The 18112-nt window shown below is 36.8% G+C and overlaps 1 protein-coding gene and 1 non-coding gene across 2 annotated transcripts in view; both read left to right on the forward strand.

Moving 5' to 3' along the window:
• Positions 1-18112, forward strand: part of Smp_131280 (putative bcl-2 homologous antagonist/killer (bak)) — a gene marked incomplete at its 3' end in the record, with an annotated part of 59181 nt that overhangs the window by 4797 nt on the left and 36272 nt on the right. The window contains exons 3-7 of the mRNA XM_018798428.1: positions 1996-3366; positions 5330-5571; positions 7716-7856; positions 9089-9272; positions 13014-13212. Of these exons, the coding sequence (XP_018653371.1) occupies positions 1996-3366; positions 5330-5571; positions 7716-7856; positions 9089-9272; positions 13014-13212 (2137 nt within the window). The remainder of the gene's footprint in view (positions 1-1995; positions 3367-5329; positions 5572-7715; positions 7857-9088; positions 9273-13013; positions 13213-18112) is intronic.
• Smp_tRNA_02358_Gln_CTG.1.1 lies at positions 13640-13711 on the forward strand. The gene has a single exon. It is a non-coding gene (tRNA).

Genomic DNA, 18112 nt, shown 5'->3' on the forward strand with positions numbered 1-18112 from the left:
GCGTGATTTGTTTGAGTTTGTCAATCCATTCTGGTAGTGTTTACTATCATTGGGAATTAGTTTCAATCGTCAAACCTAGATTTATCTTTTGACACTTATGTGTTATAAGCAAGTGATAAATTTTCTAGGAATACTAATATTAACAACTGATGAATACGATATTCCATTGCTGTTGGCTAGACGAAACATTGATCAAATAATGTTTCAGACAATGCATTGGGGCTCGCTGACTGATCTATTTTCAATCAATCAGGGTTAGTGGATCAGCTGCTTAGATTAGAATATTCCTGTGTAAAGCTTATTCGTACACTGACATTTTGATCGATAATCTAATTTATGGACAACATTTGAATAATAATAAAGTGCCTTTAAGGAACTTGAACCACTTACTAGGGTTGAAATAGGGTTATAAATTATTGTAAAGAATTAGGACTAGGGTTGGGATTTAGAACTAAAAGTTCGGGTTAAGAAATAGAATTAGGGTTTTTGTCACGAACGGACGTCAGCTATGATGCGTTTATGGTATTCAGCTGTATGGATGAATTAATTTAGCGCCAAAATCCAAAATCGCTATCTTAAATCTAATTGATTGGTCCACATTTCGTTCCTTATTGAACCTGCTGTTTTGTTTAAAATATATTTACATCCTATCCAAGTTGCTTTTTGATTTGGAAACAAATCGAGTGAGTGAAGTGGTCAAGAATACTAAGCAGAATAAGGAGATTTAACTATTGTTTTTCTTATTTGTCATTGGTCCGTTTGAATTTGCGTTGAATTTATTTATCTTGGTACCTTAGTTAGAATTACTGTTACTATATACTTGCTTTATCATTTTGATTGCATCAACTAATCAGTATATCATCATATGACTTTTGCGAGCTGTAGTCTGCTTAAACTCTCTCAAACTGATCTGATCCGTTTATTGGTGTGGTACTACAGATCGAGAGATTAGTGATTAGATGTTGAAACATTTCCTGTTAGTTTTATAATACGCATTTTAGACATTGGATTGTTTTTTGAATTATATTCAAAGTGATATTCGGGTTTTTAAATATAAATTAGGTTTGAGTTCAATGAGCGTTATTACTAGAGATTCATTTTGTTGATCAGCATCGTTGAGAATACAGTCCTACTGAAACATAATCTTTTATCGATTGATTGGTTTTGCCCCCAAATGCCCTGGTACGGCCGAGAGTGGGCAGAGTCCGCTCTCCCTCTCGAAATGCTCTCATATGGCCACTCGTATATAGCCTCTGCCAGGAAACTCCTACTCACTGTCTTCTCGTGGCGGGGGTATTATTTACGAAATTGAGAGGATGAAAAGCGAATGTCCGGCGCTTTAACCGGGTTGGTAGAGACGGAAAGTCGACTTAGGAGAGTTGGAAAACCCTGATTCCAAACCAATGGTGCACATGAACTCCAGTATACTAAGGGGACAAATGGCGTATGAATCAATCGTTGATCACCGGCTACCATGGGACTGCATCTCCTCACGATGCTCAACTGCCTTGTGGATCAGATCTTTAGGTCAAAGGCTCCGGGTGTGGCCCCTTGAGAAAACCACCTGCTTCAGTTTGGGCACCCGGACAGTATCACAGCCCTTACACAAATTAAATGAGATTTGTGTGGCGCATATATATCTGGTGCCTCTTTGTACCAATATTTATGTGTTTAAATATAATAATAAAACATTTCCTGTTAGTTTTATAATACGCATTTTAAACATTGGATTGTTTTTCGAATTATATTCAAATTGATATTCGGGTTTTTAAATATAAATTAGGTTTGAGTTCAATGAGTGTTATTACTAGGGATTTATTTTGTTGATCAGTACCGTTGAAAATACATTCCTACTGAAACATAATCTTTTATTGATCGGTTTTAAGGCTTCTAATCATTTTATACTTAGTTTTATTGATATGTTCTATTTCTACCATATAATGTTGTTTTCTACAATTCTATCCAATACTTTCTACATTATATTGTATATTACAGTCAGATTTAAGTTGGGTATCAACAAAGACATCATTTATGACAATTTCTGATCCCAGTGATTCATCTACACCAAATGCAAATTCTTCATTAGATGAAACATTTGCTTCGAATAAGTTTTCACCCAACTCTTTCAGAAATTCGTCGCCAAAATCTGACGAATTAGAAGACAATGACTATGATAATGGTGATAAAGACAAAGAAGAACAAGTAAAACACAAGAAGAAAACAGGAATAACTTTGGTTTATGCTCCTGAGAAATCAGCTAATATTTTCAAATCCTCAGAAAATTCTATTGTTCCATCTCAACTAAATGAAAAAGTGATCATAATCCGATCAGATCAGGGCATCGATAATAATTATACTGAAAATGATACATTACCTAAAGAAAATGGAATTGGATCAACAACTGCTTCTTCAATGAATGAAATTTTGTATTCCAGTAAAGAAAACCTTTCTAAATTAAATGATGAACATGAATTAATAAAACAGTTGAATAATTCCAACAATGTCTTGTACAACAACTCATTTGAGGAATTTTCATCGAATAATGGAATATCGGATGGTAAGGATCTATCTGATAATGATGATAATAGTAATAATAATAATCTATCAGATAATGATAGTAAGTACAATAATTCCAGTAGTATTCTATCAACGCAACCAGTACTCACTTCATTGAATAATCATAATGATTCATCGGTCTTATCTATGGAATCAAAGACTTTATCCAAAGAGATTCTAAATGATGACGACAATAATAATGATAATAATCAATCTTATGCTAACAATACAATTAGTGTTAATGAAGACAATGATATCACTGATACAGTTCTACAGAATCATGAAGAAATTACGAAAAATACTTCGTCTATTGATCAAACTGAAGAATATACTTCAACATTAAAATCAGTTTTATCTTCACCATCTAATCATTCAATTGATTCAGATCAAGAATACAAACTACTAACCGATCATTCTTCTATAAAGCCGAATTTAAATAATATAGCACAAATGAATTCTGAATCAGATGATGAAGTTACTAAAACAGTTCTAAATATTAGCGATCAATATAAGAAGACGGTAAATAAGTTTGTTGAGCAATCAATGCCGACTTATTTGGATCGTTGTTCACCAGCTCAAATTGTAGCTGTAACCGGTGGAGCACTGCCAGATATAATACGTAATATTGAGGAGGATTTAGACGAAGTTAATGATGATAATGTTATTGAAGTACTTAATACAGATGCAGAACATGAAACCAATCCCTCTGCTTCTTCATCTATGAATCCTAGTAATATTGTCCGACAACGTGGTCATAATTCAGAGTCATTAAAGTCTCAAAAGCCGGTAACTATCAATATTGATTTACGAGTGAGTCAATAATTATTAAGGATTCATAATACGGTAGCATTTTGTTTTCAGTTTTGAGTGCTGTTCGAGGTATGAGGGCAGTTATCACTTCCCGGTTGCCCACACCGTGAAAGGGTTCTTATAGACGTACCTGAAAAGGAAATTGGATTAGAAGTGGTCTTAATGACCTGAGAGCGTGACTGCAGTGCCCAAGGGACAACTGCTTGAGGTCGGTCACACACGATCTTTTTGTGGGTAGTTTTTGTGTTAGCTCCGTTCTTTAAAGGACCTTACCGCCGGAGACAGAAATCTGTGGGATAAGGCGAGGTGTGCATTTTTAGGGTCGATCTTTTCTAACCCCACCCATCCTTGTGGGAAGGCAGCATCGCTGTTATGTTGGTTGTCTGAAGGAAACACCTTACTGTTGTCACACCTTTGTACAGTCAGCAGTACGATTTCACCTTCGGACCTTGGGTTTGCTGCTTTTAGTTTTACCGCTCTTCAACCGACCTGCCTGGCATGGTAGGACCTTGAGGGGCGATTGTTCCAACCAGTATAGCTCGATTGGTTCATCACGATAGGCAAGCCTGACCACCACGTTAAGGTAGCAGCAACGGTCAGGGCATTTTGTTTTACGTAAATGTTTATCTGAAAACAAGTTATTAACTTCTCATTAAAATTCTAGTGAGATATATTTTCACCTTAAACAATCACACTAGCTTAGAATTTATTACATATTTCAATTGATGTCTAGGTTAGTTTTTATAATCAGGTTAATATCTGCTGAATAATCATTGAAGATTTATAGGTTATAGGTAGCTATATCGTTCTTTTCAAAAGAAAATCAAATCTTTCCTGAGACAGTAGTTCTCAGTTCTAATAATGACCAACATTCAGAACTGCAACCAAAAGGAATATGCAGCATAATCCTTCCTGTACTTACATCGAGGTTTTTCGATCGAACCCATAGTCTGAAGTATTAACCTATTTAAATTAAGCTTGCTAATTAAATATCATTAACTAAGTATTTCATTTGTTTCGAATTTTATTAAATTCAAGGCTTTCAGACGGTAGTTACAGTTGCAACTCCCAACCATTACATTATATGTTATGGACCCGGCTCCATCTTCGGTTTTGTTAGCTGGCTAATATCACAAAATATGGCTTAGATCCGGGTACATGAGGTCTATTTTTTAAATTAATATCAATAAGTCAGAGCCAAACCTTATTTCTCAGTTAGGGTTAGGAATCATTCCGGCTACTCAAACCGATGTATATACAATGGATTTTAAACTTACAGTTAATTGGTTGGTACTTCAACTACCAAATTACCATTGCAAATATATAAATACCCATGAATCTATGTTCAGTGAAAAGTATTAATCAACAAGTCCACGCGTTTCTTTATAGCCATTGAATCAGTTTTCAATTTGAAGTCTATTAGTCAATTGAATTTTTTAAAGTTTATTGTACACGAATGGTAAAGATTCATAAACAGAGATGTATGGTGGCTAGCAGTGGAATTCAGGACGGTCATTTCATTCTATTCGGGACTCATCAACCGGATATACTTGCATTCCAGAGTTCATTTTCACTCCAGGACTGGAACACAATACCATTCGCTCCAAATGCCATCACTTTGTTCACTTAGCTACCGAGTCCTGATAGTCACTGTTTTGATTTTAATCAGAGATCTCTACTTAAAATGATTATGATTTATTGGCATTATCGAGGTAATCTGCACAGGATGCATATATGCGAAAAGAAACTGATCAACTGCAGTCTTAAATATCAATGGGAAGATTCAAACAACCAACACAAATGAGCTGAAATTTAAAGTTGTTTTGGTTTTTTCTTTGATGAATAAATTAAAGACGTCAAACTTTTAATAAATAACTTCATCTTACGGTTGCAATTTATAGGGATTGAAGAGATAATAAACTTTCTTACTATTATTGTTTCATTCCTTGTATTTAATCCAAAGGTTGTTTCAAAGCTAACTCCAAGTACTCCAGAAGAAGTAGATGCTTCATCAGAACTAGTTTTTAGCAATTTTATGATAGATCGTTATAGGTTAGAAGTTTCTGCATCAGCTCAAGCATCTTCGTCTCAGTCTACTGCTTCTTCTTCAGCTTCAATTCATGTAACAGCTATAGGTCAACAAGCTGAGTCTGAAGATCCTGTAAGCCATCAACTTTCATCTTTACCTCGTGCTGAACCACACAGGTAGGTTGGTTATCTATGTGTACAATTTAAACCATTCATTTATCTTAAATGAAAAATCGAACCAATGTTCTATCCTGGATGCGTAATTTGTACTTTGTTGTCCTTCAAAAATACCAAATCAATGAGACTTGGTGAAGAGAAAATATACACAAGATATGAAGAAGAGGACTAGTTAAGTATATGATAAAAACTGGATACATGTAAACCCACCATATTTGTTTTCTGTCTCAGGTAACCATCTATCCGATCTGACACACTGTGCTATGCAGTAACTGTGGTCGAGGAAAAAAATATATTCTGTTCATAATGTTGCCAACAAACTCACTATTACTCAAAAATGTGACCCGAATAAGTTAAAATTGGATTTATTCATACTGTCGAATACTTTCTCATAATCAAGGGAGTTGTTGTATGGCGATGAGTTCCATTTAACTGATTGTTCCACAACCATCCGTAATGTCACGATTTGGTTACTGCATAACCAGTCCTAGTAAAATCCACCTTGTTGATTTGGAAGTTGGGAATGTTTCATTCGGTTGAGGGACACTGTTGAAAGCCTTGGCCAATACTGACAGTAGTGTGATCCCTCAGTAGTTCTCACCCTTACTAAGATCTCTTTTCTTCAGTATCTTAGTGAGGCATTACTTTTTGTGCTCTGTTGGTACTTTTTCTTCCCCGAAATCCTTCTGAAGAGAACATGAAATAACTTTGCAGTTGCCTATATATTTGAATTCAGTTATTCAGCTGATATCCTATCTTGTCCTGCTGCTTTGCTATTCCTGATTTTTCAAATGGCCTTTCTGATTTATTTTGTTCATGAGCTATCTGTAGGGAGGTCAGTGTGTGTTGCTTCGATTTCCGATAGATTCAGTGGGTCTGGTCTACTCTAGAGCTCTTCCAAGTGGTCTACCCACCTGTTCCGCTGTTCTTGAATCTCAGTGATTGGCCTATCTTTTTTGTCCATGACTGGTCGCTTTGTTGTACTATACTTCACTGCTAGCTTGGTTGTACCATAAAGTTTTCTCATACTTTCTTCTCTTGCAGCTTTTTTGCTGTAGTTGTCAGGTCTTCCATATATTTCCTCTAATCAGCTCTAATGTTCTTCACTCGTTTGTTTGATTCTATCTATTCAGCCCGTTCGTCGGTTTTCTCCGCTCTTATTTGGCTGTTGTTAACTAGTCTTGTTTTTTTCTTGAATTTTCCCGCTTTTTACGCTGATACTTTTTGCGGCCTATCGCCTGGCGTGTTAAATTTATTGGTTCTTTAATCTCTTTCTAGTTATTCTGCGTATCGACTTCCTCTTCGTGTAGTGGATCTTGTAAGGCTCAGAACTTGTTGTTGAGAATAATCTTTGAATGAGTTTGTTAACACCTCGAAGGAGAAGTTGTATTAAACTTTTTTAGTGCTGCTTGTCCAGTTGTCCAATGTTTGTTTAGCTTCATTTGTAGCTTGGCTCCCACCAGGTGGTGATCTCAAGCTATAACAGCTTCTTTCTTACATCTGTCATGGACTTGTCGAACTTTTTATTGATGGTGATATGATCGATCCAGTTCTTTGTATTTGTGGTCTAGTGAATTTCATGTAGTTTTGTAGGTGTTTGTGAACGGAAATAGTGCATCTGGTGACTATGTTGTTGCAAACATACAGATCTGCCTCTCTCTTTCTGTTCTAATCCATCTCTCCCTGTTGATGTCACTCCTTAATGGATCCATACCTTCTGTTGTCCATCCCTGGCCTTGGCGTTAGGCACCCCATCAGGATGGTCAGTCTTTTCCTACTGGACTGCAGATTCTCATAAAACTGATCTTTATCACTTTCGTTGCTATGATGATTGTGGATGCGTAGCATTCCGCGACATCCTTTGTTATCCTCCATTTCTTTGTTTTGTATAATGGTTCGCTGACCCTGGATCCATGAGATCCCCATCCTATAAACTCTTTTTGCTCTTCTTTTGAAAGCATCAGTACAACTCTCTGTGTGCTGGACATTATCCAATATTTGACTTCCGAATCTTTATTGTTATATCATAATAAGGTTTATCAACACTTAGTGTTATGCGAGACACTATTTATTTTCATGCATTTGTTACTTATCTTTAGTTATTGACTATTTTAAGTATGTATTAAATTTTTCCTTCTGCTTAGTGTCGAAGCAATAGTTGCTCGTAATCTAGCCGAAATCGGTGATGAAATCAATCGTATGTATGGACCGAGATTAGATAGAATGATTAAATTACTACCAGTTGAGGAATGTCCGTTAGAAATGTTTTATAATGTCGCCCGTGTGTAAGTTAAATAAATGGTCACTTGTTGATAATTTTTAATTACTGTAATCATCATTTTTGGTTATTATTATCATTATTAATATCGTGAACTGACCAATATTAGACCAACATTGAAAACCTGGAAGCTCTGGATCGGTTTTGCTTCCGAGTTTATTTATTTGAACCCATAAACATTGGTACAAGGGGGCACCGAATACATATGCACCACGCAACAACAATGAGGCCTGTAACAGTTATCATTGATTTGTATGAGGGTTGTGATAATGTTCGGGTACCCAGACCAAAGCAGGTGGTTTTCTTAGAGGACCATACCCGAAGCCTTTGACTTGAAAGTCTAACCCACAAGGAAGTGAGGCAGCTTTAGGAGATGCAGTCCCATGGTAGCCAGTGTCCAACAATAGGTTCATACGCATTTTGTTCCCTCAAGATCCTAGGGCCCATGTGCACCATTGTTTAGGAATCAGGGTTTTCCAACTCCCTTAGGTGGATCCTCCATATCCAAGTATGGGACTTCTCAGCAGTGCACATCCAAGATCTCACTTGGAATTCGAACCAGGACCTTCGACCTTGCGCAAACGCTTAGCCTCAAAACCACTAAGCTGGGATCCAGCGGTGTTAATGTCCAAGTTAATACGATGAATTATTTTCTTACAATTAATAACAGTACAAAATGTATGTAATAGATTTATTGTACATCCAGAGGTGGATGTAGTGTGACTGTACCTGAACCCTTTAAGAGGTGGTATTGAACTATTACACATTGGTTACAGTAATCCTTCAAAACTTATCCATAATGTTCATGTGACAGTGGGAGACTTCTTGGGTTGGTATTATGTCACACTGTGCTTGTTTTCACCCTAATCCTTTTTTCATTATGCATAAAATTTTAGGAGAGTCGGTGGTTAAGTAATGGGCTGTATGCATTCCAACCACTTGACTGTACGGAGTTTGAAAATTCCCATCTGATTCGTCTTGTTTTTTTTCTTTTTCGTGTAACATCACATACGTAGTAATTATAATATACTTGAACAGTACTCTGTAACGCACATAGCTGTAATATTCTTTTTACCAATTCTATGACTCTTTTTCAAAGTCACAACAACAATGAGTAATTGAATGGAACAATAAAATAGTTTATATTATAATAATCTTATTTTCGAATTATATTTAAATGTTATTGAGTAGCTAACCTCTTATTATCTATCGTTCTCCCACATAATATTACAATACTAGGTTATTTGCTCGTGGTCCAACTAACTGGGGTCAAGTAATCACTTTGTTCTATTTTGGTTATCGGTTAGTAGTGCAACGAGTTAAAAAAGGTGTTGCCAACGCATTCTATCAAGTATGTCGATGTCTAGTCAGTTTTTGTCGACAAATCAATATTTTCGTGTGGATAGCTCAACAAGGAGGATGGGTAAGTATAAAGTTTTTGATAATTTTAGGAACTCATTTTTATGATTTACCTTCAATAGTTTGTTATATTTCTTTTTATTGATAAGTTTCTTATAAAATGTCAGGTTTTAACTTTCAATATGATATCCTATCCCTAGAGCTCTGAGGGTGATGTACTCCCAACTGACCGTAGAAGAGTATGACATCAGTAAGGTTTTTCTATCAAATAACCAGCACATACAGCATTACTGTTTTCTCATAACAAAAGGAGGGGCTTAGAGAAAGCTGAACATAAAATTTTCGCACCTCAGCTTACCCCCCACCCACTTATTTCCGCCTCCAGGGGTAAAATCTTTTTTTGAAGTACGCAGCTAACACAAATGTTAATTTAGCATCAAGGTTATTGTTTTTTAATGCTTTAGTTGCAATTATTCAGATCAGTATAGGCCATATACTTTGGGATTACCGGGTAAGCAATAGTGAGGCTAGATGAAGAGTACTAGGTAAAAGTGACAGATTGATTAGTGTGGTAGTGAGTGTTTATTGACTTGGCTGGTTGGAACATGTGTTACATATGTCTACCTTGGAGTGTGATGAAGGCTGGTATATGACTAGGTTAGTAGAAAGCTAAGGGAGGCCCGACTATGACATGGCATCAACCTTTGAAGTCATTGACTGACCTGAGTAGTAGGCTCAGGCTACTTGGTTGGGGTTAGAGTCGTCTTAGCCAACGGTTGCAGATGTTAAGTCACATGGTTCAGAACCGTTCACAGTGACATAGGTGCATTCATTCTTTGTCTTCCCCTAGATACCCAGTTTCTAAATAATATCATAAAATATTTTCCACTAATTCATATTTGCCTTTCAAGCCATAACTTCTATGCTTAATCTTCTCTATTACCAACAACGCTGTTACTGCCTGTAGTACTTTGAGATTTCCCTTGATAATTTCATGTCGCTATATGTGACTACTTAAACCGATGCAGACATGTTCCAGTTTCTACGTTGTGTATAACTGACAGACTAATTGGATATCGCACATATTTTCTTTGCTTAAGTTGAATTGTACAGTTGTTATTAAGAGGGGTTTATAAAATGTTCGCATTTAATCGAAGTAAGATTTGACAGCAGCTGGTGATAATACCGATAGATTCATATTAGACATGTATGTTCGGAGCATATTTTTTCAGAAAAGACAAAAATAACCTCATAATTTGAATCACAAACTGTTTAGTGTTGTTCAACTCTCATCTATTCTCTGCCGTAACTGTCACACCCGACACTGTTGAACTGTACAGGTCACGGCTTCTCATTAGAACTCGAAGCTAGTTACTAGTGAGCACAAGATAATTATCAGTATAGGTTTGTGCAGATTGTTGAGTTTCAATTGAGATCATGGTCAGTTCATGATGTGTCAATTAAAACTTAGTTTAACATCGAATGTAACATTGATTGATTTTACTTCTAATTCTGTTAAAAACCTCAGCTTATTATATTTGAAATGCATTTTTTATACACCTTAATTTATTCTACTTAGTAAGCCAAAAGAAGGGAGATTAAGAAAAGCTATGCCCATAGCCTTATCATTAAAAGTCGTGAAAATCCGATTTTAGGTTGTATCACAGACACGTCATTGTAGTAATGATATATGTTCATCACAAGACTAAGTATTGTTTTTTGAAAGAGATTTCATGGATTCCAATAAAGTGTTAGTAGACAATTATAAAAAAGTATCGGATGGTGCTTTCAACGTGGTATGGTCGCCGACACTTCCACACTACAACAGTCAGTTGCCATACTTTGCCCCCAAATGCCCTGGTATGGTCGAGAGTGGGCAGAGTCCGCTCTCCCTCTCGAAATGCTCTCACATGGCCACGCGCATATAGCCACTTCCAGGGAAGTCCTACTCACTGCCTTCTCGTGGCACTACTGTTGTTTATGTAATTGAGAGGACGAAAAGCGAATGCCCGGTGCTTTAACCGGGTTGGTGGATATAGAGGATCCACCTAGGGGGGTTGGAAAACCCTGATTTCAAACCAATGGTGCACATAGGCTCCAGTATCCTAAGGAAACAAATGGCGTACGAATCAGTCGTTGATCACCGGCTATCGTGAGACTGCATCTCCTCACGATGCTCGACTGCCTTGTGGATCAGATCTTTAGGTCAAAGGCTCTGGGTGTGGTCCCCTAAGAAAACCACCTGCTTCAGTTTGGGCACCCGGACAGTATCACAGTCCTCACACAAATCAGTTGAGATTTGTGTGGCGCATATATATCTGGTACCCCTTTGTACCAATATTTATGTGTTCAAATAAAGAAAAAGTATATGTTTTCATAACGTTACGTACTCATTTTGAGTTATTATGTGTTTGTTAAACTCTATATAGAATCATAGGTAGTAGTAGCATATCGATTCAGTAAATCTCACCTTTAACATGTGTAACAATAAAAAATCAATGATTCCAATAAGATACGAAAGTAAATCACAACCTATATGTGTCCACCGTTCTAACGAATTCAACCAGACACTATCACACAGATTAAGAGTGAAGGAGGCGGTATATTTAGCTAGTGACTTCTTGAATTTACCGCATTATTTATTTAATATTGTTGAGGTGATCCAGAAAACTTCTCGCAAAAGACAAGAAAGGCTCAGTAAACACTAAGAAGCATTTTATCCAATCAGCATTCACTAGAAGCTTTTCCAGAAATATCACGAAAATGAAGAGTCACATGTAGTGTTTATGATTGGTTGATTACTATACTGCTACTATGTTTAGTAACATTTCAGAATTTTCGGGTAAACCAAAGGACTTTTAAAATACTATGAAAACCCTATATTTTCTGTACATAAATAAACTTTTGGAGTAAAGTGCTTCTCGCATATTTTGCTCCTTTTCTCTCGTGTTCAAGTTGCTGTGTAGTTTTAGCTTGGGGGTTACGAGACTAGCTTAGAAACCGAGTATAGCGTTTAATTAGCAAGACTTATCAAATATGATCAGTGGTCGAATCGAATTTTCAAAGAATTTTGTTTGAGCGTTTGTTTTCAATGCTATCATTCTCCATTCACTGGTCCTATCAGTACCAAGTAACTCTTGAGTATTCAAGATCTTCTAACATTTTGTTAGGTTGTTAGCTAAGTATCGCAGGTTTTTATTTGATGGGAATTAGTATGGTTCATAAGTCAACGAATTCTAAGAAAATCTTTTATGACTGTGTAGTAATTTCATCAAACTGTAGTAGTTTATCAGAATTCATCGAGCTGCTACAATGACTTAACTAACTAATTTGATATTCATATTCAAACTATTTATAGATGTAGAGCTCAATTTAATTTACAAATAATTTTATTTTCATAGTTGAAATCATGAGTCAATTGAAGCTAGACCACCATGGAAAACCTGGAAGCATTGGACGGCCGTTTCGCGAGATTCGAACCCAGGATCTACCAGTCTCGCGCCAGAGCACTTAACCGATAGACCACTGAGCCGGCATCCAACGGTGTTATTGTCTAGCGTCAACCAATCCACGAAGTTTGAGCAACCGTTCACCAATCGTCTTCAGTGAGTTGATATCTCTACAACAGACTTGGTTGAACTCCACTGGTCACTGCTTCAGTCAGTGCTTCCAGGTTTTCTATGGTGGTCTAGCTTCAATTGACTTATGATTTCAACTATGAAAATACTGAAATATCGACAAAAACCCCTTCTGACAAATAATTTTATATTTATACTTACTAATTATAAGTTATTATTCCTTCTAGCGTATTCTCCAATTCCTACGATCCCATAGAACATATGATGATGATGAAAATGTAGACAAGAAGAATCATTCAACTAAATCAAACGTTACTTCTCACACTGATGATGAAAGCTACCAACAAAATACATCATTGAATCATAACCCATTATCTGATAATTGTGATAATGATTCACAGTTATTTGTTCCATTAGTATTGACAAGTACTGGTTTTGTTGTGATAGCTTTTGCTCTTTGGTATTACTTACGTCGTTAAAATAACCTTTTTGTATGGATTTATGCATTCAAAAAACAGGTTATTTTAATTTTGTACTTATCCTATAACTTGTTAGCTCCCTAATGTTTTTTTTTTATTTTTAAAAAAAGACTAACCTCCACCCCTTTTTAACTGAACTGGGTTTTTTTTCATTTAGTTACCAATCATTGCCTATGTATTATTGTAGAAACCAAGTATTCGTTTCCTATTTTTTATTTTAGTCAAACAAGAAGTTATTACTACTACTACATTTCTCTTCATATTGTTCATTTATTCATCATTCATAAAATATTTAGTCTATCGATTGTTCTTTATCTTTTTATTGAGTGATTTTAGAAAATTCAAATGATGAGTATTGTATGCTTTTTTGTGTGGCCTCGTGGTGTAGCGGTGAGTACTTCGGACTCTGCATCCGGCAACCCCGAGTTTGAATCTCGGCGAGGCCTCATGATGTGGGCACTTTTGGAATCATTACTAACCATGTGCATCACTTCACAACACCACTCAATACAACCACTCCTCAGTTTGGTCAGTCAACAACATGCTGTGGTTCACAAACTACATCATCTGTATGCTTTTACAAATAGTTATCTATTTATTTAAACACATAAACATTAGTAGAAGGAGGCACCTAATAGATATGCGCCACATAAATCATTCGACTTTTGTGATGACTGGGATACTACTCGCGTGCCCAAACCGAAGCAAGTGGTTTTCTGAGGGGACTACTCCCCGAGCCTTTGACCCAAATTTCTAATGCACAAGGCAGTGGAGCAACGTTAGGAGATACCGTCCTATGGTAGCCAGTGGCCAACAATTTTATTTATTTATTTGAACACATAAATGTTGGTACAAAGGGGTGTAGTGAACAAAACAACGGTTGGGGACAATCGAATGTATTTAAGCAAAAATTACAGACTATCTCAGTAAATTCTGATAACCAAACAATGAACAGTCAATTTGCAAATTAACAACCAATTGTTTCAATCTTCTCTGTTTCTTCTCTAATTTCATTGCTCATGCATTTTCCAAACGATTGCGCTTCATTTCAGTTCTTTGCACATCGGTCTTCTGGCAAAATACATTCTATGTCTGACCAACACCATATACTACTTATATAGATATAAGTAGACCACACCACAGGGGCACCAAATATATATGCGCCACACAAATCTCATTCGACTTGTGTGAGGGCTATGACACTGCCCGGGTACCGAAACAGGTGGTTTTCTTAGGGGACCACACCCAGAGCCTTTGACCTAAAAATCTGATCTACAAGGCAATGGAGCATCGTGAGGAGATGCAGTCCCATGGTAACCGGTGATCAACAATTGTTTCATACGCCATTTGTTCCCTTAGTAGTATACTGGAGTCCATGTGCACCGTTGGTTAGAAATCAGGGTTTTCCAACTCCTCTTAGTGGATCCTGCGTATTCACCAATCCGGTTAAAGCTCCAGATATTCGCTTTTGGTTTTCTCAGTTTCGTAGACAACAGCCAATCGCGAGAAGGCAGTGAGTTAGACTTCCCTGGAAGTGGCTGTATGCACATGGCCATGTGAGAGCATTTCTAGAGGAATAGCCAGCTCTCGGCCGTACCAGGGTATTCGGGGGCACTAGTTATTATTTATATTACAATAGGTTGGTCAGTTTCTGATACAACACAACATGCGCCAATCAAATCTTACTTGACGGAGAAGCTTTGGAGGATGTAAAAACCTTTGTATATCTGGGCAGCATAATTGATGAGCATGGTGGATCTGATGAAGATGTGAAGGCGCGGATCGGCATTGAAAGAGGAGTATATATACAACTGAAGAACATCTGGAACTCAAAACAATTGTCAACCAACACCAAGATCAGAATTTTCAATACAAATGTCAAGACAGTTCTACTGTATGAGGCGGAAACTTGGAGAAGATACAAGTGTTTATTAACAGTTGTCTACACAAAATACTTCGGATCCGTTGGCCAGACACTATCAACAACATCCTACTGTGGGAGAGAACAAACTAGATTCCAGCGGAGGAAGAAATCAGTAAGAAGCGCTGGAAGTGGATAGGACAAATACTGAAGAAATCATCAAACTGCGCCACAAGGCAAGCCCTCGCTTGGAGCCCTCAAGGTGAAAGGAGAAGAGGAAGACTAAGGAACATATTACGCCGATAAATGGAGACAGATATGAGAAGAATGAACAAAAGTTGGATAGAACTAGAAAGGAAGATCGAGGACAGAGTGGGTTGGAGAATACCGATCGGCGGCCTATGCTCCTTTGGGGTTAACAGGCGTAAGTAAGTAAGGTTGGTCAGTTGTAATCATTACAAAGTCCGAAATAGTTGTGCGTGAACCGATATTCCCATATCATTACATTTCAAGATTAATCTAAGTTACATCATATTATTTTGTAGTTCTACTTACTGAGTCGTTATCATTATGCGAATATATTTGTAGTTTAAACAGTTATTAGGTCTTTGATGAATTACTTATTCTATCTTTTGTTACAGTGTGAAAAGATCATTGATTTCTCTCCTTCATTGCTGTCTGGACACAGTTTTCAAGTTTGTCTGATCTAGTTGTTTTTGCTGAAACACTTATTCTGGAGTTTTAAAAAATAAGGTACTTGGATAAGTTATTCTACTTACTAAGTTCATAGAATTATCTTCAATGCGAAGTGTACACATTTTTAGTTTTCATCATTACTATTTGCTCAGTGGTTAAAGTAAAGTTGGATTTATATTAATCTTACGATAAAGGTGATTGAAGATAATCATTCGCTAATTTTGAAGAGATTTATGAGTTTAGTTTGTTGGGACGTTCAGTTTTTCTTTATATCAGAGACGATATCATCAGCAGTATCTTCGTTGTCTACTTCTCGTTTATCTTGTAAGTTTTAAAAGAGATATCTTGTCTATATATTTTCTCTAAGTGATATGCTTGATGCTATTGCGAGTTCACCTTACTCGGTAAACGGAACGAAGGTCAAAGACACGGTGACACGATAGGCTATTCTAATCCATTGTCCCCGGCCCTGCTAACGAGATCAAGAAGTCTTGATGAGGCGTAGAGAATGTATTCTACAAGCACCCAGAAAATACGAGGTCACTAAGCACACAAATCAAGCTTATTTATAGAATGATAGAAACGCCATTGGAAGAGCTACAAAATAGTGTACTAAAGAAATCCGTCAGTCAATGACAGTCAAGGGTTTCCGAGTGGGAAATATAAGCCGTAGGTCAACTTAGCGTCTCTTGACGCGAAAACATAAAATTCAAATTTCCAGAACAAAATTAGGACCTTTTCCAAGTGAGTTCTGGGGATCTAACGTCTTCAACACTAAGCTTTTTGATATTTATGAGGTTGGTCCATATTTTCTAGGCATAAAAATGCCTCAGTGATTTTCTGAGTTTTCCTAATGTTAACTAATGCTTCTTACAAACTTTGTGACTTAAGATACTTCTCAGAATACACGTTGAACCAAACAATCAAGTCCTGAAAACTTTGTTTAGTTAAGAATGTAGTATAGATATTAAAGATTTGGAACAGCGAATATTAGGCAAGACTTAAATTATTAATAAATAAACTACTATCAAGCAAATAATACAAATTTTATCCGTTTATCCACAATTCATTTATTAACTGAATAGTTCATCAAATGAATTATGTTTGGATTTCTATATTATTGAATAGTTCCCTGCGTCAACACCTGAACTAAGGATAGGGAGTGATGTAGTCGAACACGTCGACAACTTCATTTATCTTGGAAGTCTGATCAGTCCAAATGGGTTGGTGTCTGGCGAAATCTCTGCATGGATTCAGAATGCTCGTTTGGCTTTTGCCGAGTTACGTCACTTATGGCGAAGACGAGATATTCATCTATCAATTAAGGGACGAGTATACTGTGCGGTAGTTCGTTCTGTTCTACTTTATGGTTGCGAAACGTGGCCATTAAGAGTAGAAGATACTCGCAAGTTACTAGTATTTGACCACAGATGTGTTAGAAATATTGCTCGCATCTGCTGGGATCACCGGGTAAGTAATAATGAGGTTAGACGCAGGGTATTAGGGAATGATGGTGAATCAGTTGATGAGGTTGTTAATCTTCATCAACGGAGATGGTTGGGCCACGTGTTACGTATGCCTGAACACCGATTACCACGAAGCGCCATACTGACTAGTATTGGGGATGGTTGGGAGGGAGTTAGTGGCGGCCAAACCAAAACGTGGCATCAGTGCTTAAAGCCACTAATTTCTAGTCTGAGCGGTGTTGGTAAATGCAGACTACTTGATTGGGGTCCGCGTGACTATGGTAACCAATGGTTGGAGACTGTGTGTGACATGGTTCAGAATCGACCACAATGACGTAGGTGTATACACTCTTTATCTTCCCTTAAACTGTGAGATTAAAATTTCTTCATATCTTTCTTTCTTCCTGTACTGTATCTTTATATACAATCTTCTATATATTACCACTATGGAATAAACTAGTTCTATGAGTTCGTTGTTGATCTTGTTGTGCTAATGAGGTGTGGCAACTTGGACCGATGCATATATGTGCCTGGTCCCACGTTGAAGCTGAATGACTGACTGAATAGTTCTAGTGTTCGGCTTTGGAAACAAATTAAAAAATTTATATTGTTGTACATGATAAAAGTTAGCATTTCTGATCGACATTTCCTTACATCCTTGTTTTAATGTTATATATTAGCGTCTTCTTTATCAGAACTTTCTCAGCATAATTAATCACTTGATATAAAAGTTGTCATTGATTGTTCGTTCTAAGCAGTGGACAAAAGTAAACGATGCTAGTCACTTAGTATTGTTTGTTTGAATCTTCCCATTGATGTTTAGG

Source organism: Schistosoma mansoni, chromosome 6 (assembly GCF_000237925.1).
Source record: "Schistosoma mansoni strain Puerto Rico chromosome 6, complete genome".
NCBI classification, from domain to species: domain Eukaryota; kingdom Metazoa; phylum Platyhelminthes; class Trematoda; order Strigeidida; family Schistosomatidae; genus Schistosoma; species Schistosoma mansoni.